This window comes from Mytilus californianus, unplaced genomic scaffold, assembly GCF_021869535.1.
Source record: "Mytilus californianus isolate M0D057914Y unplaced genomic scaffold, xbMytCali1.0.p SCAF_9, whole genome shotgun sequence".
In the NCBI taxonomy this organism is placed as follows: domain Eukaryota; kingdom Metazoa; phylum Mollusca; class Bivalvia; order Mytilida; family Mytilidae; genus Mytilus; species Mytilus californianus.
This window is the reverse complement of record NW_026262745.1, coordinates 51,119,619-51,147,618: the sequence shown is the minus strand read 5'-3', so window position 1 is coordinate 51,147,618 and position 28,000 is coordinate 51,119,619. Positions and strand designations below refer to the sequence as shown.

Here is a 28,000-nt window from a genome sequence, read left to right as displayed (position 1 = left end):
ATTAAGTTTTAAATTTTTCGACATTCTTAGGTTTTTCTCATATTCTCAGAATGATGGCCTTTAGCTATATGATTGAAGGAAAAAACAAGTTAACAACGAAATAACACAAATACATAACATGTTAAAGGCAACATAAAGTCCTACAGAATAGATTAATTACAAAATTTTAACACAAATAATCAACGCCGATTGATTAGGGTGTTTAACTTTGTAATCCTATTCGGGTTTTACACTTTTAATACGTGCGGATTATATAATTCGTTATCATAATAAGCAAAATATCAGCAAGCTAACGGTGTTGATAAATTTATGAGTTAAATGACATATACACATATCTGTAAAGAGTTTGGCCTTAAACTGTGAGCCATAACAATATAGAAACAATAGGCTCTTAAGATCCTGAATCGCTCAGACACCTTTTAAAATTTGACTGTGTCTTAACATTTATTTATCATAGCTTTTGAGGTATTTTTGCCAGGTTTTCGTATATCTAGGTATCATTTTTGGAATTTATTTACCAATTCTCTTTATCTTTCATACTTGTTTTGCAAAAAAATTCAAAATGAGTAGTAATTGTCTTTCAGGGCTAATTACAACTATAAGGGGCCAACTGACAATACGGCTGTTTGGACTTATTCATGTTATTCGTAAAGCCTATATTGCTAAATAGTTTCGCTATTTAGAATTTATCGCCATCTAACATGCTGAATTCCTCCAAGAAACATAAAAAATAGATACAAATTGTTTTTCTAGGGCTATTACTCCTATAAGTGGTCAATTTACGATTACGTGTCATTTTGACCTATTTGGAATTCATAATTGACTGATCATAATTACTACCTTAGACTTTTCTCTCTATCAAAATATCTGCAAAAAATGGATAAAGAACATCCTTTAGGAAAATAACTCATATAATGGTCACTTGTTGATTTTAGTCATTTGGTCATACTTATAGAACTTACAAACAACAAAGCTTGTACATGTACATTTTAAACACGTTTGGTATGTCCATTTATGTTACAAAACGCACAAAAATACGAACTACATTTTACTCCATCAATACAGCACGAGCAACAGACCCTGAACAAGTACTTAAAGTATTTTCATAGATGAAACAATTGCACAAAGATATGCAGAAATAATTTTTCTGCATAAATAGAGCTCTCGCAACAATCCCTGCAAGTGTACATGTATACAGCATATGCATAATTATATGAGACACATTCTAGTGCATTGACAGAGCACGAGCAACAGACCTTGCACGTGTGCATGTATTATGTTCGTTAATAGAATACTAGTTAATGCACAAATATATGAGACACAGTTTAATTCATAAACACAGCACAAACAACAGAACCTGTACTTGTACATGCAGCATGACCATAAATGGAAGAAATGCACAAATATACGAGACACATTCAAGTGCATCAACACAGCACTAGCAACAGACGATGTACGTGTACATGTAGTATTTGTATAAACGGATCACATGCAAAATAGTGTGTATGTTAAACTCATTCTTCTGAACACAGAGAGATGCGTCCGATTTGGCAGTGTTGGATTATAAATACGCTTTCGCATCGTCCTTCCAGAATAGGGACTTCGTTAGGAGAAATTGATACAATCTTTGCACGTTAAAGTACCCTTGTAACAACTATCAATTTTGTCTTTAAGATGCATGTTGTATGGCAAAATGTTGGTCTCATTCCAAAAGACCAATTCCAAGCGACAGATTACAGTTCAGTCTTGTATGATGACCAAATAACTTACCAGAAACTATCTAGTGAACCTTTTGTTATTTTTTATACTCGTGTTGAATGGGCATTACATATTTGTAACAGTAGGAAAGCAAAATCAAAAGCTTACAGGTGGCAATCACTTAAACGTCCGATATTTTAATTTTTGATTGTTTGCAACCGTGCCAAAAAAAAAAAAAAAAAAAAAAACAACAGAAAAGGGCGACACAAATGAAATGTTTCTAATATGAGAACGTGTTGAAAACAGGATCACGTTAAAAAAAAAGCGTAAGCTACAAAAGGGTTAATCATAATTTATAAGTCGAAATCTTAACGACAACACAATACAAAAGTATCAATTAAAGGACGAAAAGACTCATAAACACACTACACAATATTGCATAGAAACTAAAGACTGGATAACAACAATCCCAGCAAAAACCATGCGTGCTCCCAGGTGTTCCAGAAAGGTAAACAGACCATGCATGTTCTACATGTGCAATCCGTAGTATTGCTCATAGTAATTTCAAATTCGGAGATAAGTTTGATTCGGTGATGTCAATATAACAAATGTTAATAGAAGCTGAGGTAATGATAGAGGTTTAGGGGAGAAGATAGAAAATAGATTCCCTATACATGTATGAAAATAGGTATTAAGTGCGTTTATCGTGTTCACGTCATTGTAATTTTATTTAAATCATTGTATTCACAAGTCCTTTGTCTCAAAATTTAGAATTTCATAACATAAGCTCTTAGTTTTTATCAAGGCGAATATTGAATCAAAAGTAAAGTAACAAAAATACCAAACTCCGAGGAAAATTCTAAACGGAAAGTCCCTAAGTAAATGGCAAAATCAAAGGCTCAAACACATCAAACGAATGGATAACAACTGTTATATTCCTGACTTGGTACAGGCAGTTAAATCACTTTTCTCCTGCTAATTTACATCATTATATGTTTGCATTGAGACAACATTGAAAATTAGGAATAAAAGCATTTGAGCGATTTAAAATAAATTTTATTGAGACCGTCATCAACGTCAAAAATAACCAAAATACATAAGACAGATATGACTTTGAATGTAAAAAGCCTCTAGTAATATTTTGTTAACACAATTTTAGTTTTGACAATAATTCAATTTGAAAGTGTGATTTAGAAAGGGTAGAACTAACGCTGTTAACCTTAAACTATAATCAATATTTCTAAACTTGTTTGTAGATATGAGACTACATAAATGTATGCAGTTATGTAGCCTGGGGATTTTGGGTTCCATTTGGGATAGGTAAAGTTTCGGTATGATTTTTCCGGATTTAATATACTTGATTTTGAATGAGAACATGCATTGTTTTTAATTGATTATTAGATTGTAACTTGTTCCTTACTAACCACGACATAGCAATAAAATTCATGTTACAGGACACCACTAAAAGGCAATAGCAGTGCTATCAGTTTTGATTGGTTTTTTTTTACATGTTTTAATCATATTCATGATCAAGTATGCATCAATTTTTAACGAAAACACGCTGTCAAATTTTCTACAACGCTCTTTTCTTACAGTAGGTTCATTGTAATAAGATATGAAAAGACAAGTTAACTTGCATCCCATTAAAACCAAAGCAGTATATAAATATTGTTCCGTATAAACTATGTAATTTCTAATTCTACTGACATGAGTATAAATCTAGATAATGACAGTTTGCCGTCCGTGTGAAAGATGGGTTGGTATATATGTGTATCCTACATTTTCACAACCGGTATATAATACTCAGATATTTTTTTTTCGTTCCACCCATGTATAGCAAAAATCCTCTCCAGTGTTAACATTTTGACCCCTTTTTACACAAACACGCATTTTATTTTCGTATAAACCATGATAATACATTCCATGAACTTCACGTGCACACTTCGATTGTTGTTATGTTAGTATCTTTCGGCAAATGAAATTGGACGTTACAATTTGTTTTTCTGTGATACTTTATAATATTATTTATGAATAACTAAACGCTTAAGCTTTACTGCAGATCAAAATAATTGATTTTAAAATGTTGGAGAGGAACAAACCCACTTTCTCCTGTCTTTGGGTTGAATTATTACAGCTGTCCAAAAAATAGTCTCCACATTGAAGGTTATATTTTATGTGACCGAAAGACACTATCAAATATTTATTTTTTAATAAATTAAACCGAAATTTAATTTAAATGTCCTTTTATCTGTTTATACAGATAAGATATCTATTTTTAAATCCAAACCGGTTATTTGCCCATATTGTAGTTCTACTTTTGTCGGCCTATTTATATAAATTTAACATATCAAAGAAGAATTATTACGAAATATATGGTATATCATAAAAACGCTTGAAAGATGGTTTCATTCAATCAAAAAATGTGTGTCTGCATTAATCTTGATTATTTTGAAAACAAGGATATATAGTATAGTCTGAAGTAAGTACATTTTTTTCTCTCGTTTTTCATTTTTTTTTTTTTAATTATTTTTACAAGATTCCTAGGTTATTCACTGATCTAATGGTCAGAATAATGTATTTTATCTTTATAAATGAACAGAGTAGACTTCAATGGGAAACCAAAAAACCCACTAAGATAAAGTACAGTATTCAGCAAGAGACAAGTTACAAAATGGAATAGAAAAATATAGGAATCTGCAATCAATAGCGATTCTTTCGGTAGCTTTTTTTTTTTTAGAAATAATTGCTTTATAACTATGGTTGAGGGTGTGAATTTCTTTTTTTCTTTTTGTATTTTTCTTTAATGTTTAACAAATGCGCATTAAGTATATCAAACTTTTGTTTTGCATATTGCGTAACAGATTCATATAACGAATAAGACATTTAAGTATCTAACTTCCTGTTATGCCATTTCTCTCTTGAATACCATTACTTTCACACTATGTTTATACATTCATATATTGTCAAAATAATGGAAATAGGGAACATGTCAAAAAGACAACACCCCGACCAAAGACCAGAAAACACCAAAGGCAAAATCCCGCCCCGGGTCTCAGCTGTCCCCGAAATAAAAATGTGTACTAGTTCAGTAAAAATGGGCGTCCTAATCTACAAGGGACCAATTGTAGGTTTAAAACTCAAACAGACACATCTGATTCGTATGTTGAACCAGAGGACGAATGCCTCACAAGGAAGGTGCAGCAACATCTTTAATGTTTTAGTACAATCACCTTCTTCTTATACACAAAATTCATTTACATGAATTACAAAATAATACCGTATGATAATTGATGTTCACTGTTTAAAGTAATCCAATATCATAACACTTGTAATTCATCATTATATGATCTCTATAGAAATTTTTAAATAGACAAATGGCTTTTCCGCGTAATTTCCTTTAAAACATTTGTCGTGCAGATGTTAAATGTCATAAAACACCATGGTTTGAATACTTTGTAATATGAACCTATGATGATTTGAATTGAAAGGAAATTAGATATCGTATTGGTTCGTACAATAAATACACTACATAAATGCTCTATACTGTGTTTAACGTTAAATAGTGAACAATTATTTGTGGTATTTTAGAGATTTAATTTGTGCAAAATACTTTTAAAATCATTTAAATGTTATAAAGCCAGATTCAAAGGTATTAAATGCTGAGCAGTATCATAAATCTTGTCACTTTTTGTATTTTTCAGTGGTAATGACGGATTTTGTATTCTTAGTTTATAAGTATATCTTTTGTGCCCCGTGCATCTCGTGCATGTGACGTAAAAATAACCAAGCGTCCATCGGTATGTCTATCCGCGCTTGCGTCCAGTGTTGTAAATGTGTGTAATTTTCTCACGTTTGCAATTCTTAAAAGATTTTAAGAAACTTCTATCATATGTTTATATCAGCAATGTCTCGAACACGTTTGAAATTCAACGTCAAACACTTTCTTTGAAAAGTGTTATTATATAGCACACTTCATTGTTAACAGTCTTAATTGTACAAATCGTTCCCGATTTTTATGAAACTTATCACAAAGGTTTATATCAGCAATTTTTTCGGACAAATTAGAGAAAGTAGTACCTATATGCTATGTGTAAGGAGTATAGACCTCTGAACTTGTTAATTATATAATATTTTAGAGCTTCAAACCAAAACGGTATAATTGTAAAAACAAATCTGTCTATAAAAAAACCATGGATGAATAAGAACAAAAACGCACACAAGGGTTATTTTTCAAAAGAAACTTAATAAACAACTAAATTCATCAAAGATCAAATATTGCCTGAGGGAATTGGAACCTTACTGATCATATATATATATATATATATATAATTTTTCATTTCCTGTAAGAGTTTCATAAAATTTAGAACGAAGGTGTATATCAATAATTTCTGGAACGAGTTCAAAAATTAGCACTAATTATTAATTATTTTTACACGTGTTATGTCCAATTAAAGGCAACAGTAATATACCGCTATTCAAGATTAGATAGTAATTGCAAGTGAAAACCTTTTTTTTTCTTTTCAGTTATTGCACTTGGCAAATAAAATACATGCAGTTTATGTGTATTACACTGCAATTTTATAAATAAAAGGTTCTTGCAGCAAAGATTTGTGTCATTATTTCTGTTGATCACAAATAAGGGACCGGGAAAGAAAATTATAACAAAAACTGGTTAAAAAATAATGATTTGACCAAACGATTTTTTTGTTTTTGAATTCCTTCATTAAACTTTAACATGCTACCGTTATTGTTTTAATAGTTTACATCTTTCTTTAATGAATAATATTTTGTTAGCAAGAATATACATTATATCCTTGACTTCCTCGTCGTCTCAAGTACACAGCATTGTACATTAAATTACCTCTGGTCCGAGTGTTGCACATACATTATTCTTCAGTGGCTAGCTGGACCCCTAGTTTTGTAAGGTCTAACCAGTTTTAAACAAATAAAATAATACTTAATGTACCTTTCATATACTAATAAAGGTAATTAATCCCGTATGTAGTTTTCAATTTCTTTTTAGGTATGTGAAAGCAGTTATAACAACATCACTTAACGGATTGCTGTGGTAATGTAATTAGACCGACATCTGTCGGTGCCTATTGCTAGGGGATGCTCTAGGCAACGAAAAAAATCGATATCGTTACATCACTGCAGCAAACCCTAAAGTGCTGTTATTATAACTTCTTTAACATTTTGTGTTTTTATCGTAACTACCATGCATACCCGACGTTTCCACTTTAGGAATTATATCAAATTGAGGATTAACTAGGCGTTGGTTCACTGTTGTTGTAATCTTTGAATTATGTTGTTTCAGTCCTCATGTTTTTGCTATATTTGTAATTAAATAATGCATTATTTTTTCACAAAAGAAAATACCTTTTCCTTAAATTTAGTATTAAATCAGAAATATATACATTTGTATGATATTTTGTTTTTGAGTACTCCCTTCCCTTTCGTTTCAAGAGTGAATATGTTGCATATTCGTACATCTTTTTACACTTTAGTATCTTCACGTATTTATGTATTTCAAATAGAACACTTAAGAAAGACTTTAATGACCAACTTTGATTTATTTTTTTTTTATTTTCAATTTATATAGATTTGCATACATTTTTAAAATTATGATTTTTTTAAACGTACATGCCAAGTGGTAAAATATTTCTTATAATAGGAAAAAAATAATCCCTTTCAAAAATAAGTATGTTAATGCTACACAATGTAGGTTGTAAAAATACTATTATATTTCAATATTCATTCATCTTAACCGTATATTTTTACAGGAATGCAATCCCTCTTTTTTATCAGGTGTTTCATAAAAAAAATCTCTGTTTGCCATTTAAAAAACTACCGTATGAGTTTAATAAATATTATAGTTCATACATGTAACTTTATACCATTTGAATTATTGCCGTCATAACATTTGACAATAAATTTAAATTTATTAGTTCAGTACATTTCCCACGATTTCTGTACATCCTGTTGACATGTTGACATATGGCTATTTCAATAAATATTAAATGATTTTTCAAATCCTAGAAATCCTGTATTTGTTTTGATCTAATATAACATTTAAGGTAGATTCGGGTCTCAATTGAAATACATAGAATTTTTAATAAATTGTCAAATTGTAGTTTATATCATGGTTTTTTAAATATGCTAAAAAGTATCGGACACGCTACAAGTTGGACAACATTTCTGATGTTGTATAGATTATGCATTGAATTCCCAATTGTGTGTGATAAAAAGAGAACTACACCATTGTATTTTAAGACAAAATATGAGAAGATAGCTTTATAATATGCTTCATTGAACTAGTACACATTTGTGTTTAGGGGCCAGCTGAAGCCCGCCTCCGCGTGTGAGATTTTCCCATTGGTGGCCTTTGCTATTTAATTTTCCTTGGTCGGGTTGTTGTCTCTTTAACACATTCCCTATTTCCATTCTCAAATATCTGTCTGATAAGAAAAGAAAAAAATGGTGTCACCGGACTCGTTTTTTTTTGTTTTGTAATAAAATGGGTAAATTCACAACATATTTTATTATAAAAGTTACTTTATCTGAACTATCTCCCCTGATATCTGAGTTATTTACCGTTATAGAGATCAGTTGAAAAACATTGAATGAAACAAAAATAATCAGGGTTTTTTTGTTGTTGTAAAAACAGCCATAAGTATGATATAGCTCATATTTTTTATATAAACATGGAATGTCTTACACATAATTTACAAATTGATCTCGTAATAGTAATATTTCATTAAAGATCTTGACTGACTGATTTCTGCTATTTCAAAATCCAAGATAGAGGAAGAAACCCCAGCTACCGTAATGACCTTTTCTTGTTTGGATAGTAAACTAGACATTTTAATGATTATTTACTCGATTTTGCGTTTCGTTTTAAGATTTTGTAAATATTGATGGAAACACAAGTTAGGTTAAAAAAAGAAAACAGTAGTATAACGCTGTTCAAAAGTAGAGAAATCAATCCTCTTTACAAACTTAAACCGAGGGAACACATCTACTAAAAGAGTAAAACAAAGGAACAACAGAAACACTAAAGCCCAACAAAAACAAACGCCAACATATATAGACACGAACTAAATGATAACAACTTACTAGATAGTCCTGACTTGGTACAAGACAATTTAAAAAAGAAAAAAAATGGTTGGTTGAACCTGGTTTTATTGGCAGCCAAATATACGGCAATGTAAATAATTATCGCTAAAATGACAACAATACGCTAAAGAAATACAGCACAACAAACGCAAAAACACTCATCACATAGAAATGCTCACATGAATGATATTATAGTTGTTACAACCGCAAAATAGTAACAAACATCTTCCATTAACGACAGGCAGCAAATGATATCACAAACAGTGACGTAATTTTGAAACGAATATATAATCTTGAAATTCATACAATTATTTTCACAATACTAGTCTAAACAATTATCATGATAATGACGGTATTGAAAGACTAATGCGTTGATGTTTTCGTGTGACAGACACACAATTCATAATTCTATTAAGCTGTTTTTGTGTACTGTCTTAAATTAATTTTAGTTATTCGTTGTTATTCTGTAGTTAACATGTCGAAATGTACTTTTATATTATTTATTTATGTATTTCCCTGTATTTGATGTTTTTGCATTTATGTGTACTGTATTCCTGTCATGTAATATTGTCATTTAAGCGGTATGTTTAACGTTGGCATAAAACGCGGAGGTTTGGCTAGCCACAAAACCATTTTCAACCCACCATTTTTCCTTAAAATGTCCTGTTCCAAGTCAGGAATATGGCAGTTGTTATCTAATAGTTCGTTTCTATGTATATTGCATTGTCGTTTGTTTTTGTTGCACTTCAGTGTTCTGTTGTTTCGTTGTTTTCCTCTGATATTGATGTGTTTCCATTTGTTTTAGTTTGTAACCAGAATTTGTTTTCTCTCAATCGATTTATGACTTTTTTTAACAGCGGTATACTATTGTTGCCTTTAATTAAGTAAATGCTGTGATGACGTCATTATTATTTCGACAAACACAATACTTGATGGAAACTGGAAATTAACTAGACTATACCGACAAATAAGACATATGTGAAATGTACCTAGAGTACAGAATTCAAAGCATAAACGATCAGACATAACACAATTTCAAACCGAAACCACAACAGAAACATAAATAAATTTATGAATGTTGAATGTATAAAATGTGGAGACACGTCGTGTAGTAATGCAAATTCACACTCGGCAAAACAGTCATATTCGGTAAAAGGTCGCGTTAGGGGACGACTTAGATGTTAAATCACCATCTAAGACATGTTAAATCACTATCTAAGACGTGGTAAAAATGTCATTAGTTAGTTTAGACACAGACATATCGTATATGTACTAATTTGTGATGGTAGCGACAACCGACGTGCATCGTGCAATGCAATTTATACAGTTGTGTTAAAAATATTAAAAAATAATGAATAATTTGAAAAGAGAGTCACACAAAGTAAAATCACAAAAATACTGAACTCCGAGGAAAATTCAAAACGGACTGTCCCTAATCAAATTGCAAAATCAAAAGCTTAAACACATCAAAGGAATGGATAACAACTGTCGTATTCCTGACTTGGTACAGGCATTTTTTTATGTAGAAAATGGTGGATTAAACCTTGTTTAATAGCTAGCTTATCCTCTCACTTGTATGAGAGTCGCATCAAATTCCATTATATCGACAACGATGTGTGAACAAAGCAAACAGACATATACATAGGTAAAAATGTCAAAAATAGGGGCACAGAAGGCATATAGACAAAGCACAATAGCAAAACTGAAAGACGAATATAAAAATGTACAATAGCACAATAACACAATGACGGGGTGTATAAGTACAGAGTCACGTCAAATTGATATCACCAAAAACAGACTAAACAGTAAAAGCAATATCACGCATGTTTACAGAAAGGGTACATGTCAAATCATGACTTTGCATCGAAAAGTAAGGTTTCTGACACAAAGAAATAATGAATATGAACTAACTGAATTCCATAAAATATCTCTTTCAGCTTTTACAAGAAATGGAACACTTATAAAGCAAATAACTGTAGAATAGCTTTACATATCGATCAGGACTGAGTTCACGCACTAGTGTATAGACCAATGTATATCCCATTTCGTATATCATATAATAAGGATTATTGATATATCATAAAATATTATACGTAAGAAATACTGTGAATGAAAAAAGAATTGTGTGTAATGCAGATTCAGCAAAGAGAATGAGTAATAGTATTTGTATAAATTTTGACCGTCAGAATTCAAAAGTTTTATCCAGTTGTTAATAACAGAGCCAGTAAAAAAATAAGATTGACACTTCCCGATATGTAGATATATTACAAGGGAAAAGTTATAATAGTTTCGACACATGAAAACACTCTTACAATTTGCGAATAAGCTATACCGATCCAACTAAAAATGTAAGTCATTTGCCCTAAACAAAGCTTGTTGACACAGTTTTGAATATGGAGTATACTCTAATGTGAAAAAAACTTTGATGGATACCAAAACGGCGTAAAATTAAACGCTTGAGCTTGTTATGTTATGTTAATTTGAATAAGAAGTTTTCATTTGCAAACTAAAACAATAATGTTTATTTGAAATCATATTAGCCTACTATTCTATGTTTACTTCTTAACAAATGTACATATGGGACAGATTTCTAGTCCAGGACGTATCCTCAAGTTTTAAACTATAATATATACATTGTATAAGATATAATGACCATGTATTTTTTTTTAAAGTTAATTCACCTCCTTTGTATATTTGAATAGCAACTATTCAATGTCCTTTGAAAGACATATATTTGCTTTCTATACAAAAGAGTATGTTTTCGAAAATAGAAATAAACGCTTCACCGACTTTTGTTTGGTTGTTTAATAAATGTAATTTCTGATATGATAGTTATCGATTACCAACAACATTATTGCTACGTAAAGAATGAGGCGTTAATTCTTTTACGCCATTACAAGTCCCCTACAAAGAACCATATTTCTTGACAATTATCTTTGGCTTTCATATTTCAGTTATGTCTTTTATACACTTGTATAATTTTTTTCCCAAGTTGATCTTCGTTGTTAGAAATACATGTGTATTTAACTTTATATTTCTTTATTAGGAAGATGCAAATTGTATGAACTTTTGATTTGTACTATTTATTCTAATATTGACTGAGTATTTACTTTCTATAGATGGAAAAAAGTGAACCACAGTTGAGGGACGACATCATACGCTTTTTACGCCTAGCATGTCTTTTGTTACATATAGCTCCACGTGCAGTAATGAGACATTTTGACCATGAATTTCACCCGGACCAACTTCAAGCATTTCTTGTACAGAAACAAAGTAGAATATCGGAACTTAAACAGAGAAGGTGCATTACTCAAACACAATATGAGTTATTATATCCAGCAGGTAACTCATATTAATAGATTTAGAACTAAGTATGCCACTCTTCATAAAGTAAAATGTTAGTGTTTCAGGTTATCATTGATGTGTAACAAATATTGAGAAGAAACACACATCAATTTTATTGCACAAATCATCACATTGACCATCAGCGATAGCTATGTACTAAAGATGGTAATAGCCACATTGATTTTATTACCTGCTATTTGCTTTGAACTAGCTTAAATCACCTGCCAGTACTCCCAGCTCTGTTTTGTCCGTCTTTTTTGTTTGTGTTTTGTTAAAATAATTTTTGTGCTTTGTATCAATTGGATAAGTAATGCCCTTTTCTACTGATGTTTATAGTGTGTTTTAATGTTGTACTAATACTCCAATGCCAAAGGTAAGGGGAAGGGTTTTATGCTTTCAACCATATTTAACCCCACCACATTTTGTAAGTACCTGTCCTGACCTGTTAACTTATTGTTTGTTTCAGTATTTCATATTTTGTTTCCGTTTATTGTTTCATGTAAATATCAGGCCGCCATATTTTTTTTTATATTCGTCATTTTAGGGATTTTTATTAATTACTGTGCAGTGTGAATTTTTTTCATTGTTGTAAGCCTTACGGTGACTGATAGCCATATACGTCTGTGTCATTTGGTCTCTGGTGGATACTTCTTCGTACAACATTTTATTCCATTTATATTTATAAATACTACAGAATCCGTTATGGTTTTTAACTGCATGCACCAAAGTAAATAAAATACCAGACGTAAATAATAATAATAAACTGAATATATGATTAAAACACACTAAACAATAAATAATTAAAACACACTAAACAATAAAAAATGAAAGACAGAGAGCGACAAAACATATCGACTTAATATGTGTTATCAAGAGCAAACATTATATAGATGAAATGACAACACAAGTATTCTGAGGCTAGATAAAAACAACTTCGTTCAAATTGTTTTCAAACAGATTCGTTGTACATATTTTTAGATGTCCTGTAATAGCTTTATGAAAAAGATCTAGTAGACAATTGACTTTAGTAATGGTTATATCATGCAACTAAAAATATGATTTTACAGGTGAACTATCGTCAACGAACTTTGACATGACTTTAATGACCTTCTTTTTGAGAAACTTTACGGATTTAAGTTTTTCCGACAAACTTCCATCAGACTATTTGATAGATCTTGGATCTGACATTTCACGGTTAGGACACTACCGGAATGTAATTGTCCACTCAAAAGATGGATGTGTTTCAGAAGACGAGTTTCATACAATTTGGCACTGTGTTTCACAGGTAACAGTATAATATGAATAATATGAATAATATGAATGATAGTAATGATAATTATAATAATAATAATAATAATAATAATAATAATAATAATAATAATAATAATAATAATAATAATGATGATAATAATAATAATGATAATAATATTAATAATATTAATAGTATAGAATAAGGAATTTGTGTTAAAATTGTCAGTGAGACAACATGTCATATTGATTAAAAAAAACTTCAACTAAATGTGGCAAACACAGTATAGTAAGTTGAATAGCAAGCTATAATACATCTTGCTATAGCAAAATTGAAATAATGTAAAGACAAAATCAGTGACCTTATTAATTTTACCAAAGAAAATAACGAAAAACAAATATGGAAATGAGCGACCAGCAACGAAGGCTGGAATACAGGATTCTGCCTTTCGACAGGTCTTGAGGGATATGTCAAGGTTTTACAGGTCAGCGAGTACTCAGCCTTTGTCGTAATTTGAGTCGTTGTGGAACAACATAAGAACCAACAATATATTTGATTGTGTGGTCTTGCAAAAGTTTGCATACAGGTCCAAAGCAATTGCTCAACACTAAAGTTGTGGTTAAGGTGGCTTGGGTGTCTTCCTCCATTTTGGATTTCGAAATAGCAGATAACGTTGGTCTAGATGTTTCATGAAATGTGCAAATTTTGATAGTAGTAAGTAATTTATGTTAAAGACTTTTGATGTAAATATAGAAAATTGTGTGTTTTATCATAATTACGGCTGTAATTTCTCAAAAACACCTTAATTGTGTTTGATTAGATTTGTTTCAACTTTGCCAAATAAGGGGAGATAATTAGATAAAGTAATTTTTATAATAGAAAGTGTTGTGAATTTACCTATTTTGATATGTAGCAAGAAAACAAGTTCGGTGACCCCATTTTTTCTTTTTCTTATCTGAAAGCATCTTATAAGAGCTATCTTCTCACATTTTATCTTAAAGTTATATTAAGTAGTTTTCTTTTTATCAAACAAAATTTGATATTCCATGCATAATCTATACAAAATCTGACAATTTTGCACAACCTTTATTGTGAAAAAAAGTTCGGTGACCCATACTTTTTATTATATTTTTGAAAAAAGCATGATAAAAACTTCATTTTGACAAATTATCAAAAAATTCTATCAATTTTAATTAAGACGCCCCAGCCACCTTAAACTAGTACACCCATGAAATCCATAACAATTGTTTAATGATAATGAATTCACAAGGATGTCTGATACCTTTGTATTTCATCAAATCAATAGAGCAAAAACAATATGAATTTTACGTGTCAACCATAACTTACTTAACAAAAATATAAAATGGCAAAATACAATTAAAGTATAGTATTTTTACAAAGTTTTCTTATAATAAAGCGAACCAAAATTTAACCACTACTAATAATATTAAAAAAAACAAAGCACCATCATATTTCATTTGACAGCAATACATATGTAAAAAGTAAAATAGCAAAAATACTGAACTCTAAGGAAAATTCAAAACGGAAAGTCCGTAATCAAATGTCAAAATCAAAAGCTCAAACACTTTAAACGAATGAACGAAAACTGTCATTTTCCTAACTTGGTACAGGCATTTTCTTATGTAGAATATGATAAATTATTTGATTTTTGTTTTGTTTTTTTTTTTGTTTTTCTTTTGTTGTTTGTTTTATTTAATATCCAACAATCATTTCCTGATGTCTTTATGGGGCGTAAATAACCGATTGCTCATCCTGCAGGCCACATGTAAAATAGAAATTATTTCTTTTCCTTGTGAAGGGCTGCAAAGTTTTTTTTATATGTTCGTTCATAACGTATTGCAGCTAATAAAAATACGTTAAAACAGTATGGTGGCTTTTAATTTGGAGACAATGATCTTGACCAAAAAGAGTTATGATGCCATGACAGTGAACTTCAAAATAGTCGATTTTCACTATAAACTTTTTTCTCATGACTTAGGCTATTGAAAGACTTGCACAAGAACAATTGTACAAAGGAGAAATTTCATCTCTATTGGTATCCACCCTGTCCGGTTCTATTGATGTGGTCTCAATTCAACAAGAAGTTAATCAACACAGGCAATTGGATGAATTGACAGAAAGAGTAATAAGATTAGAAACGGAGAATATAAATCGCTCAGGTAAATAATAACTACAAGAACTTAATTGTAATTTAAAGCTATTTGACAATTCCGTTTTTTTTAAGTTGATTATGTTACCTGTGTTCATGGTAATAAAGTGTTTTGCCTGTTAACAATCTTCAGATTGCTATTGAATGATTGTCTTCCTGACTACTCTTATTTACCGGTAGTTTTTCCATAGTCATTAATCGCAACCACGGGAACTTCCACTAGAACGCGACGCTAAACTGTGATGAATGAAATGGTAAAGAAACGTTGAAGTTATGTAGTTTTAATTTATTCGACAAAAAAATATAATACACCAAATCATTTACCAAATTTTAGAAATGTATCGAAAGTATTTATATAAGACATCAACATCGCTCCATGATTCTATGTTGAATGTTTATCAATGTCACGATCGGTCCAAATCGGCAATAAAACACTTTAGTTATTTAGCAATGAAAGTTTTTCGTAAATGAAATGTATTTTGTCGATAACACGCTAAGGAAGCATAAAAGTGTCCATAGCGGACTAGCTTAGTTATACATGTATGTATATACATGCATGCAACGGTTCGTTTATTTTCCTAACATTAAACTTTCGAGAAACTTGTTTCATATAACTACAAGAGAGTTAATTGGTGCACGCATCAAATTTTTGGGCCAGAAATATGGAGGTTTTTTGGTGTAAAAAAAGTGCAAAGTATTGTATAAACAATCTGTATATTGAGATTACTTTAATCCTCAATTGCCAGAACTGGTCCAATCCAATTAGTTATGATAATGCTATAAAATATAACTTTATTGTGCAGTTGATGAATTCGAGTATCTTTCAAGTGCAGTTGATGAAATGGAATATGATCTAATTCATTTTCAAGACTTAATTTTGAAACTCGTGATTATCAAAGTTGCATCTACTGACAAAATATTTGTATTCCTCATCTCAAATATGGACTGAAACGCAGCCTTTCACCTCATTTACTCATCCATGAATTTTATGTCAAGATGACATATTTTTTAGGACCCTTGATTCTGACTATTACAGACGCATCTACTGACAAAATATTATTTCTCTACGAGTTGTATCTCAGATATGGACTCTAACGGAAACTTTAATCAGTCACTCATTTGTGAAATGTAGGTCAAGATTACCTAATTTTTATCCGGACCCCTTGGTTATTCAAGACGCATCTATGAACAAAATTTCAAGAACTATGACTTATATACTTCCACAGATAGATGGATTTTAACTTTGTGACGGACAAATGAAACACTATATCCCTTCCTCAACTTTGTTTGACAAAAAATATAAAAATCTTAAAGCAAACAAACAAAAAATGTCAAATTATTCCTCTCAGTAAAGGTTGAGAAATCGTAGACACAATAAATGTTTCTTTTCTCTTCGGTTTTGGTGAAATTTAAAAGTATCAACAAACAGTCATAAAAAAAGGAATGTAGCTCATTTATATGGTTTTGAGTTTAGTATGGCGTCCATTTTTACTGAACTAGTACACAATTTTATTTAAAGGCCAGCTGAGGACCACCTCCGGGTGCAGGATTTTCTCGCTGCGTTGAAGACCCATTGGTGGCCTTCGGCCGTTGTCTGCTCTTTGGTCGAGTTGTTGTCTCTTTGACATATTTCCCATTTCCATTCTCAATTTTATAAAAATCAGAAAGCTTCAGACAGTATAGCAAATTATTCTCTTCATAACAACTGACAAATCCTTGACAAAATGTGTTCATTTCAATCTGTTTGGTTGCAGTAAAATTGCAAAGAATTAACAAACACAAAGTGGATATTTGAGAGGTTTGAAAATCACTTTCCAGTTACTGAAACATGTTACCTATAAAAACTCCCGAGATCGTTTACGTTGAAAGTAAAGATATCTTTATTATGATTATTTTTCTAAATGATAAAAACTGTATATATAATAATCAAAATATAATATAAAATAACTATTTGGGAGAAAAAAAACGCAAAATATAAATCATTTCCCATGTTCCGACGACGAGTTGTTGTACGAACTTGGTACCTTGTTTACATTTCTAAAAATAACCTGGTTCGGGAAATCCCCAAATACGGGTCAAGCATTCTGTGCATAATAAAACAATGAACATTCATTGTTATAAATATATGGCATATTCTTCTTATTTATAAATTAATATAAAAATATGTATTTATTTCAATTACCGAAAATCTTTAATTTTCATATACCGCAGAAAATAAAAATATAGATCCGCAGAAACTCATGTAACAATCTCAAATCATATCAAATAATGGACCGGCTTAGTGCCGACCCATAATTATATTTGATTTTACTATGTTTTGTGCAGCATCTTAGCAATTTTAAAATCTTGAATTTTATTTGTGGACAAACTTTTAATATTGTTGTACTGTTGGGGGTGGGTATTGAAAAGAAATAGAAATGTTCTGGCTTTGACAAAAATGTGAAAATAGGGACAACCTTGAATGCCAAAATGAATATTTTACAAAACAAAATGCAGGAATAAGAATGTAAACAAAAGTAAAAAAAAAATTTTTTTTGAGCTTATAAGCCTTTGAAAAAAGCAAGATAGACATTTAATCAAAATCACGACGGTCATTTTATCATAAGGGCGTTGGAAGGTAAACGATACTGCATACTATAAAAATAGAATATTTGGAAAGCAAATGTTTTCATCAGTTTAAACAGTCTGATATGAAATGTTGTTTACATCTATGATGGATTTTTTTTTTTCAGAAATGTTGGTCTTAATGTAAATGTTTAATCTCAAATGTTTAATCCCAAATCATTCCCAAATAATTCTCTCTTCCTTGACTATCGGTGTTTTGGTAAATGAAGGGAATAGTAAGCTTTAAGTAAATTCTGATCTAACTTAGTGCATTCACCGGAACTCAAACGTTAACTAAGAGGCAGATCTTGCTTAATTCATATCAACTACGGAAACTGATCATACGTTTGTGAAATTGCTGTTCTGACTCGTAAACAAACTGGTAATCACTTTTACATGCATAACTATATTTGCCACTCAAATACAACATAAGGTTATTTCATACTAGTTGAAATAACGTTGAAAGTCTTGATCGCAGTATTTGAATTGATTGCACAAACTCATCTAAAGATAAAAGACTTATTATTTGGTACGCCAGACGCTCTACGTTTGCATACGACTCGTCAGACGCGTTCGAATAAAAAAATGTTGAAAAGCCGAATCAAAAAAGTGAAAAGGCCAATTGAAATACAAAGTTGACAAACACCTACAAACAAAGCATTCAAAAAGTTATTGCTGTCTGGGTTGTATATAAACCTTGTTTTAATGCCACTTAAAAACAAAATACGGTTATTTCATACTAGTGTTAAGACTGTTGAAAGTCTTGATCGGTATATTTAATTGCACAAACTTATTAAAGTTAAAACAACTTATAACATGGTACGCCAGATGCGCTACGTTTGACTAGAGGTAACCGGTGAGATCACGAACCGACGAATAATGACGAACGAACGTATTGGGAGCAGTGATTTTCATATTGGGTAAAGCTCATTAAAATCGATTAATCGACTAAAATACCCCTTGACACCTCACAAAGTTTCCTTTATTAGAAAACAATGATAAAATACGAGCTTTCAAGTATAAGGATGGATATATAAGACTATGTATTTTTAACTTATATACCGGAAGTGCTTATGTACGGATTAAAACGAAACAGTACGTATAAATACCTGTGGTGATCACCATCTACACTTTTAATAGTCACGTGGAATGATAGCATGGTTTAATCATGGGGACAATCTTTTAAATACCACGGTGCATGTGTTTGATAGAAAAACATATAGAAGATATTGAATATATATTTGTTCAAAAATAAACATTTAAACTAGTAGGGACCGACTATTTAACTTGAAGGTTTTTTTATGCGGCGCGACAAATCATTTTTTTCAAATTAAACATTTTTTTTGTGGTTATTATCCAAGATAAGATTTTTTTCTTCCTTACCTGGCCAGATTAATTGTTTTCTCAAAATTCAGAATCAAATATATTATTTCAGAAAGAAAACATGCCCCCGCCCCCTCTTCATGTTAAATGGTCGGTCCGGGACAAATGATTTTTATTATTATTTGTTGCAAATTTCTTGCAAGGGACTGTAAGGGACTGTCCCTTACAAGAAATTTGCAACAAATAATAAAAAAAAATCATTTGACCACCCCCCCCCCCCCCCCCCAACCCCCATATATTTTTCCTATACATTATTTTATATCGCAGTTATAGCGGGTATCGGTCATCTATCTTTGAGGAGGGTACAAGGAGGCAACCATTTGATTCTGAGGGGGCCGGCCTGGCAGATTTGGTCAGTCAGATTACTAGTATTTATTTTAGAAAAAACATTTCAACTGCTACACGCAAGATTATTTATTACACATGTATCATTTTACTGTATAATAGAATTTGGAGGCCAGTTTTTTTTTAAGGTGGAAGCCAGCATATTTATTACTATTTTTTTCCTGGCCAATAAATTTATTTACAAAATCTGCCAGCTCCGATCCTAGAATCAAAGGGTCGACCCCTAACCATATTTAGTATGCAGTATTGCTGGTATTATTTCAGATATTTGGTCGAACGAAAAAGATACCACGCAATTCTTACATACATTACAAATAATAAATACTTTATAATGGTCAATCACGGACCATTGGCTTTTTTTGGAGAAGGGGCTATGATTTTCATGCGGGCCAGAATTTTTTTTCGCCCGCTATATGTTCAATGTAGAAAATCAAGGTGGGGGTGGTCTAGGATGAAATTTTCTATCCTGCTTTTTTATTTTAAAAAAAAAGATGGGTGCTGCCTTTTTTTCTTCGGCGCTTAGGGTCGATTTAAAATATAGGCATCACACGGCCACCGAAAGCTTGATTTTTGTCAAGCCTAGGTGGTCGAGTGGTCTAGATCGCCGGACATCTAACATTGTTGTGCTGTTATCTAGAGTAATTATGTATATAATATGTGTTTTCAGCCATGTATCGCCTTCACTGGTGATCCAATGTATCAATCTATCGTAGAGTTGTCACTTGTTCAGACGTACTTATAATATATATATATATATATATAATTTCAATTTAGACTTGTTTATATATATATATATATATATAATAAGTACATAATTAATGAAAAATAAGAGAGCCTATCTTTTTATGTTTTTATGATTTCCTCATGGCCTGTCCTGCCTTTTTATTTCAGCCCCCCCCCCCCCCCCTACAAATCAAACGGTCGTTCCCTACTCTAGGTGCTGGCCAGAATTATTTGTTTACCAAAATCAGAATCAAAATATTTTTTTCTAAAAAATATAACACCCCCCCCCCCCCCCCCCCCTACTCCCACCAGAAAATGCTCCGTGACTGACGACGACATACAAAATAAAAAGAATAAAACAGACAGTACGCGTATCAATCAATAAGAAATGCACTTATAATCAAAGCGAGATAATCATGAACACTTAGGCATCCTAACTTGAAATTAATGATCCCGCTTCGTGTCATACAACAAAGTAGGTGATACGTTCGTGATTCGTACGTGATTCGTGATCTCACCGGTTACCTCTACTACGACTCATCAGACGCGTTCGTATAAAAATAATTCATACGCCGAATCAAAAAAAGTTATAAGGACAACTAAAATACAAAGTTGAAAAACATCTTCAAACAAAACATTCAAAAAGTTAATATAAGCTTCTCATACATGAGGCGGTCTGCCCCGAAGATATTTGACGATAAATCTGATTAACATAGAAGTAATATATAAAAGTTTTAACATTTCTTTTGTTTTATACGGCGCAATTAATTTTGATAAAACATGAAGTCATTATCTCAAATTTTCTAGATGTAGAAACACTTTGTAGAAATGTTTTGCAATTATGGACTGTCATCAAATAGATACCTCATCACTGCTTTGTATGGCAATATGAATCGCTGTTCTATATTGTCGTTTTCAAGTCCCTCCCAGAAAATGTTGATCGAATCAAATGAAGGTTAACTGTGATATCATGCTTTTGAATCGACATCAATCGATTTATTTAAGCTTAATGTCTTGTTAATTAGTTTTTTAACCATTTAAATTGAAAATATACTTATCAATCCAGAGGTTTAAATCTTCAAGAAGTATTTGCTTAAAATTGATAGACTTACATAAAAAAGTAAATTCTTCCTTGAAAGATAACCATGCATCCGCTCTATCATTTCAGAAATAAGAAGAAAGACAATGTCGAATTGGTCAGAAGAAGATAAAAAATTTGTTGAAACAAAGATTTCAGAACTCGTTACTGAAACAATAACAAAACATAAAGCAGTCATCCTAGTAGGACACCCAGGATGTGGTAAATCAGCAACTGCTAAGCATGTGGCGTTAAAGTTACAAACAGAGGAAGGATACGAAATTGAAGAAGTAGATCAGCCTGATGATATTGTCAAATATTATAATTCAAAAATTAAGCAATTATTTCTGATAGAAGATATATGTGGAAGATTTGCAATTGATCAGCAAAAAGCTGATCAATGGACAGAAAATGACTCGAAAATCAAAAAATTGCTACAACCAAATATAATTAATAAGTTTCTTATTACAACAAGAGTTAGTATATACAAGAGTGAATGTTTTCCACAGCTTACATGTTTAGACATTCAAGAGTGTAATTTTGCAGGTACTTCTAAACTTTCAAACGAGGAAATGAGATCAATAGCACTATCGTATATCCCTAGAGACACAGCTGTTGGTATAGATGACTCAACATTTGATCTATTTCCGTTTTTTCCTTTAATGTGTAAGCTTTACTCAAATATGACAGAGCAAGATCCAAATTTCTTTAAATATCCAATCGAACTTATACAAAAGGAAGTCAATGACATAAAGCAGAGACACGAGTCTTCGTTTCTTGCACTCTGCTTACTGGTTCTTCACAACAATGCCTTAGATAAACAGATTTTCGAGTCGAATTCATCAAGTATCACTGATTGTGTAGAAATGATTATTCGTGAAACTAAAGTTAATTGTGATATTTCATTAGTAAAAATTGAGCAGAGTCTTAAACACAAGCTGCATCTTTTTGTTTCAGACAATGGATCGGAATATGTCGCGATTCATGATAAGATGTTTGACATCATATCCGCTGTAATGATTCCATTAATGTTTAAGTGTGTAATTAAATTTGGTAACAGTTTGTTGTTGTCTAGTCGGATTCAGTTACGTTCACTTGAGGAAAAACCTAATGACTTTGTACAGCTTCTACCCACTGAATTCGAAAGTACCTACTTTGACAGGCTTCATTTGGATATAGAGCACGGGTGTCATTGGGATGTATTTGGTAACATACAAACACGTTTCATACAATACCGACAATTGTTTTTACGCAATTTAAGCAAAATGCAGATAAAGATGAACACGTTTGGAAATGATGGTTCAACTCCGTTATTTGTTTCAGCATATAAAGGATATCAAGATTTCGTCGAATATCTCGTAGATAAATTTAGAGAACAAATTTTCCAAAGAGATGAACACAATAGATCACCTCTATATATAGCTTGCAAACAAGGGCATGTCGAAGTTGTTAAATATTTGTTGCTCTTTGACCAAGATGTCTATCAACTTCAAAATCGTAACTGTACTCCATTTTATATATCTTGCCAAATGGGACACGTAGATATTGCTAAGCTTTTATTTCAGCAGGATCCAATTAATCAAAGTGAGAGGAAGAAATATAAAAATAGAAAGAGTGCTGCATTAAAAAAAGACGAGATAAAAAAAGGTGCAGACGATAATCTTATCAACAAGCCAATGGATGCAGGAATAACGCCGTTGATGGCTGCTGCATATAATGGGCATACAGACGTGGTTACATTTCTACTAGATATTGATGTTGCTTTTGATAGCGCAGACCACAATGAATCGACCGCCCTTCATTATGCCTGTTTAAACAATCATGCAGATATTGTACTTTTATTAGTCAGTCATGGAGCTGAAGTGGATCCAGTTGATCAGAAGAATCAAACACCATTTTATATTTCTTGCTGTTATGGTCACATGGATATCATCAAACTATTACTTTTTGGTAACGAGCCTATTAAAAGAAGTATTGGTAGCAAAAAAAGTATATCACTATCATCAGACAATCCCTCAGTATTTGTTCCTTTCAGTCATCATAGCCTTCACATAAACAAATGTGTTGATCTAAATGTAAAGGATATAGGGGGTGATACCGCTTTACACGCTGCATGCTATAACGGACACATTGAAGTAGTGAAATTATTGATTCAAATAGGGATGAACGTTAATGTAGGTAACTGCAAAGGACAAACGCCTCTCCTGATGGCTTGTGCAAACGGATTCTTTAATATAGCAAAATTATTAATTGATAATAATGCAAATATCAATCAAAGTGATAATGAAGAGTTTACACCTTTGTTGTATGCTTCGAACAGTAATTTGGATACAGTCGAATTATTGATTAAACACAACTGTGACATCAATGCTAAAAACTGTGATGATAGTACCGCTTTACATAAAGCATGTAGCAATGGGCATGCACAAATAGTTGATATACTTGTAGGTAACGGGGCAAACATTAACGCATGTGACAGAGGGGGTAAAACGCCTTTATTCTATGCTGCAAGAAATAATAAACTTGATGTTATAGAACTTCTTTTAAGTCGCGGGGCAAACGTTAATTATTGGGAGGAGGGCGGAGTTACTCCTCTTCAGGGTGCTTGTAAATATGGGCACAGAGATGCAGTAGTCAGTCTCTTAAAGTACAATGCTGATGTAAATGCTGCACGTTGTCCACAATTGAAACCAATAATCCTAGCAAAAGAAGGCGGTTACTATGATATTGTAAAAAACCTGGAGGAACAATTAAAGAAAATGAAAGTGTAATTAATGTGTATATGTAACAATAGTAATATTTCACTGAAGATAAAGATTTCCTCCTTTAATTGTACTCCCTTGTGAAACCTCGTTTAAACTAAATTTTGAACCATATGTTATATAATATTTAAAATTGACAAACCATGGATTACAGAGAACTGCAAATTTTTACGTTGACAATATATATCAGCGTTAAAAGATTTAATGAAAACAGTATAAATGACAACAGAATTAAATTGACCATTGCTAAACAGAAATACAAATAAACAAAGATGAGACTCCAGACACAGTACAAACACCAACACAGAAATATGTTGAATTGGTTGCGTAGAAATGATCAAAAACATTTTTTTTCCGGAAATTTAAAAGAACACGGAATAATAATGTGAGTCCTTTAACACTATCGAAAAATAAAATAAAAGAATCAATTCAATACAAAATGTATTTGAAGATTTAGACGCCCCGTTCATTGAGAATGAACTAAGTCATGGAATACGACAACTAAAACGAGATAAAACTCCTGGGTTTGACAACATACTAAATGAATACCTTATTACTGGTAAAGCTGTATTGACACAAGTACTGTGTAAACTTTTTAATAACATTTTAAATACTGGAAATTTCCCGCAGATATGGTACCTGTGTTTGAGAAGGAGTGTGTGGATGATCCTAAACACTATCGTGGAATATCGTTGGTTTCACACATTGGGAGGCTGTTTACTTCAACATGTTCAATGATAAATACTCGACTGTTGGAATGGAGCGATAGAAACAACGTACTTACAGAAGCGCAATGCGGATTCCGTCCTGGCCTTGGTACTATATATATGCTATCTTTGCCCTTCAGGCACTCACAACAAAGAGTTTTAAAAAAGGGAAACGTTTTATAGGTTATAGTAGAGCTTTCGACAGTGTAACACATTTTAAATTGTGACAAAAATTTATAAGCCATGATATTACAGAGAAGTTATTTAATGTAATTAAATCAATGTATATGAACTTGAAATCATGTGTTAAGTTTAAGTTGAACCGTAAATTATCTGATTGTTTTAATACACTGCTAGCCTTACTCAAGGGGATTTTATCTGTATTCTTTATATGTAAATGACAAGGAGATGAAGTTGATAAATCATAATTGTAAATCTTATGAGCTTAAAATGATGAATTTAAATTTTCTGATGTAAGCATAAAATATGGTTTTATTCAGTGAAAATATACAAGACTTACAGCAAATGATTCATAGTGTAAATACTTACTCAATTTAAAACAATTTGTATTTTAATAAAAAACAAAGATTGCAATTTTCAGAAATTGAGGTTAGCCTAAACAAGAATAAAGATGTTTTTGCTAAAACCATCGGTATTTGTAATGAGTTTAAGTATTTAGGCTTATTTTTTTTTTTTATACTGGTAATTTTGTTAATATACAAAAGAGATTTTCAGAAAAAATCCGTATATAGTATGTTTCGTAAAAAACAGGATGATTTTTATATCCATGAAACATTAATGACTTTATTTAAAACTTATGATGCAAGTATTTTGAACTATGGCTGTGAACTTTTTGGGTATCATTAGGCACCAGATATTGAAAGGGTTCATATGTATTTTTCGAAACGTATACTGAAAGTAAAATATAGTTATTAAAATGGTATATTGTGAACTGAGTAGAATACATACGTGTGTAGAGAGAGAATATAGAATGGTAAAATATTAGAAACAATTATTATGTTCTGAAAATTGCATATTGAATAATTGTTATGATGAAATGTGTAGTAGCTGTAAAAAAACAAATGATAAGCAAAACTGGTACAGTAAGGTTAAAGATATTTTGGGTAAATACGGCTTCAACTATTTTTTGGTTAAGTCAAAAGGTAGATAATGAAGATTTTTTTCTGAGACAATTAAAAAATAGAATGGTTGATACATTTGTATGCGGAGCAAATGCTTTCTTTGAAGTCTGAAATAAATATCAATTATATAAATATATTTTATGTATACATACTTTATAATTTTACTTAGACAAACAAGTGAATTACATTTTTAAATCCAATAGTTCGTAAATACCGTATGTGTGCAAATAATTTGAATATAGAGACAGGACGATATTATAATATTGACGGGAAAGATAGATTATGTCCTGATTGTAATGCAAGTTATATTGAAGACGAATTTCATTTTTATTGGAATGTAATAAATATGCTGAGATTAAGGTAAATATATCAAACAATATTACTGGAGACACCCCTCTACTTTTAAATTAATATAATTGTTATCTGTACAAAATATAAAAAAAAAAAATATAAAAACTAAACAATCTTGGTAAATACTTAATTAGCTGGGAAACTATGCTGCTAACTTTTAACAATTTTATTGTCATACTCTGCGTTATACTTTACATTGTATTGAATAAGAGTGATTTAATGTAGTTAAATGTACAGTTAACATTTTATTATTATATGTCTGTTTATGTGATATGGTGCCTGTATGATTAATTTGTCAAACATTGTATATATCCTATAAGCTGTACTTGCTTTTGGAATTAAGTATCATATATACGCAAATTTAATGTGCTTCAATTCGAACAGCTGTTTAAAAATGTAGTGGCGATTTTAGTCGTGAGTGTGTTTGAATTAATTTTTACCGTTTAGTGCTCGTTAAGTGAAATACAAAAGTGAAGTTAACCTTAGCTTATACTGTCTGTTCAAAAACTAAAATTAAGATGAATAAAAAGACACTACAAGATTGTTTGGAATTAGAATACTATATCTATCTCGTTATATTTTGATATGATGTATGTTTTTTTTATTTGTTTTTTTTTTTTTAATTTGTAGGCGTTTACTGTAAGCTGTTCAAACAAAAGGAACATGTTACTCGTCGAGTTGGTTTTCTACTTTTTACAAATAATGTTTTGAATAAAAGGAAAGTTGTTATGTAAATATCAGACTTTTTGAAATATTAACAACTAACTTTCCTCAAACGTCCATGATTATGTTATCTTGGATGGAATTATTATTTTCAGTTATAAGTTGATCTACTTTACATGGAGATATCTTAATAATGATTTCTTTTAAATGTAAAAATGAATACTGCAAAGTTTTCAACATTATATTTTTACATTTTAACACTGTCTATAGATAGATACAGCTTTCGTGCATTTTTTTATTAGCCAAGCCTGTATGCATTCGAATTATATTTCTATGTAGAACAGGAAAAAAAACCAAGTATAATATTTGTATAAAATAGGCTACGAATTTCGGAAACGAATTACCAGTTTTTATAAACAGTATTCTAAATTATATACAATTTACTTATTCAAATCATTATAGATATAGGAAGATGTGGTATGAGTGCCAATGAGACAACTCTTCATCCAAGTCACAATTTATAAAAGTAAACCATTATAGGTAATTTATAACAGGAAGATAAGGCCATTATCGTTTTATATTTCCCAATAATTAATCCAAAAAATTACAGGATTTAAAACCGTCTATAGTAATCGTTAAAAACATGTATACATCTAGGGAAAAC

The 28,000-nt window shown here is 31.2% G+C and overlaps 1 protein-coding gene across 1 annotated transcript; it reads left to right on the top strand.

Annotated features, from left to right (window-relative positions):
• Positions 1–3,291: 3,291 nt before the first annotated feature.
• LOC127715983 (uncharacterized) lies at positions 3,292–27,408 on the top strand. The gene is made up of 5 exons (XM_052222085.1): positions 3,292–4,177; positions 11,934–12,156; positions 13,227–13,444; positions 15,408–15,588; positions 21,802–27,408. The coding sequence occupies exons 2-5, from the start codon at positions 11,934–11,936 to the stop codon at positions 24,480–24,482; spliced, it is 3,303 nt and encodes a 1,100-aa protein (XP_052078045.1). The 5' UTR covers positions 3,292–4,177; the 3' UTR covers positions 24,483–27,408.
• The last annotated feature ends 592 nt before the right edge of the window (positions 27,409–28,000 follow it).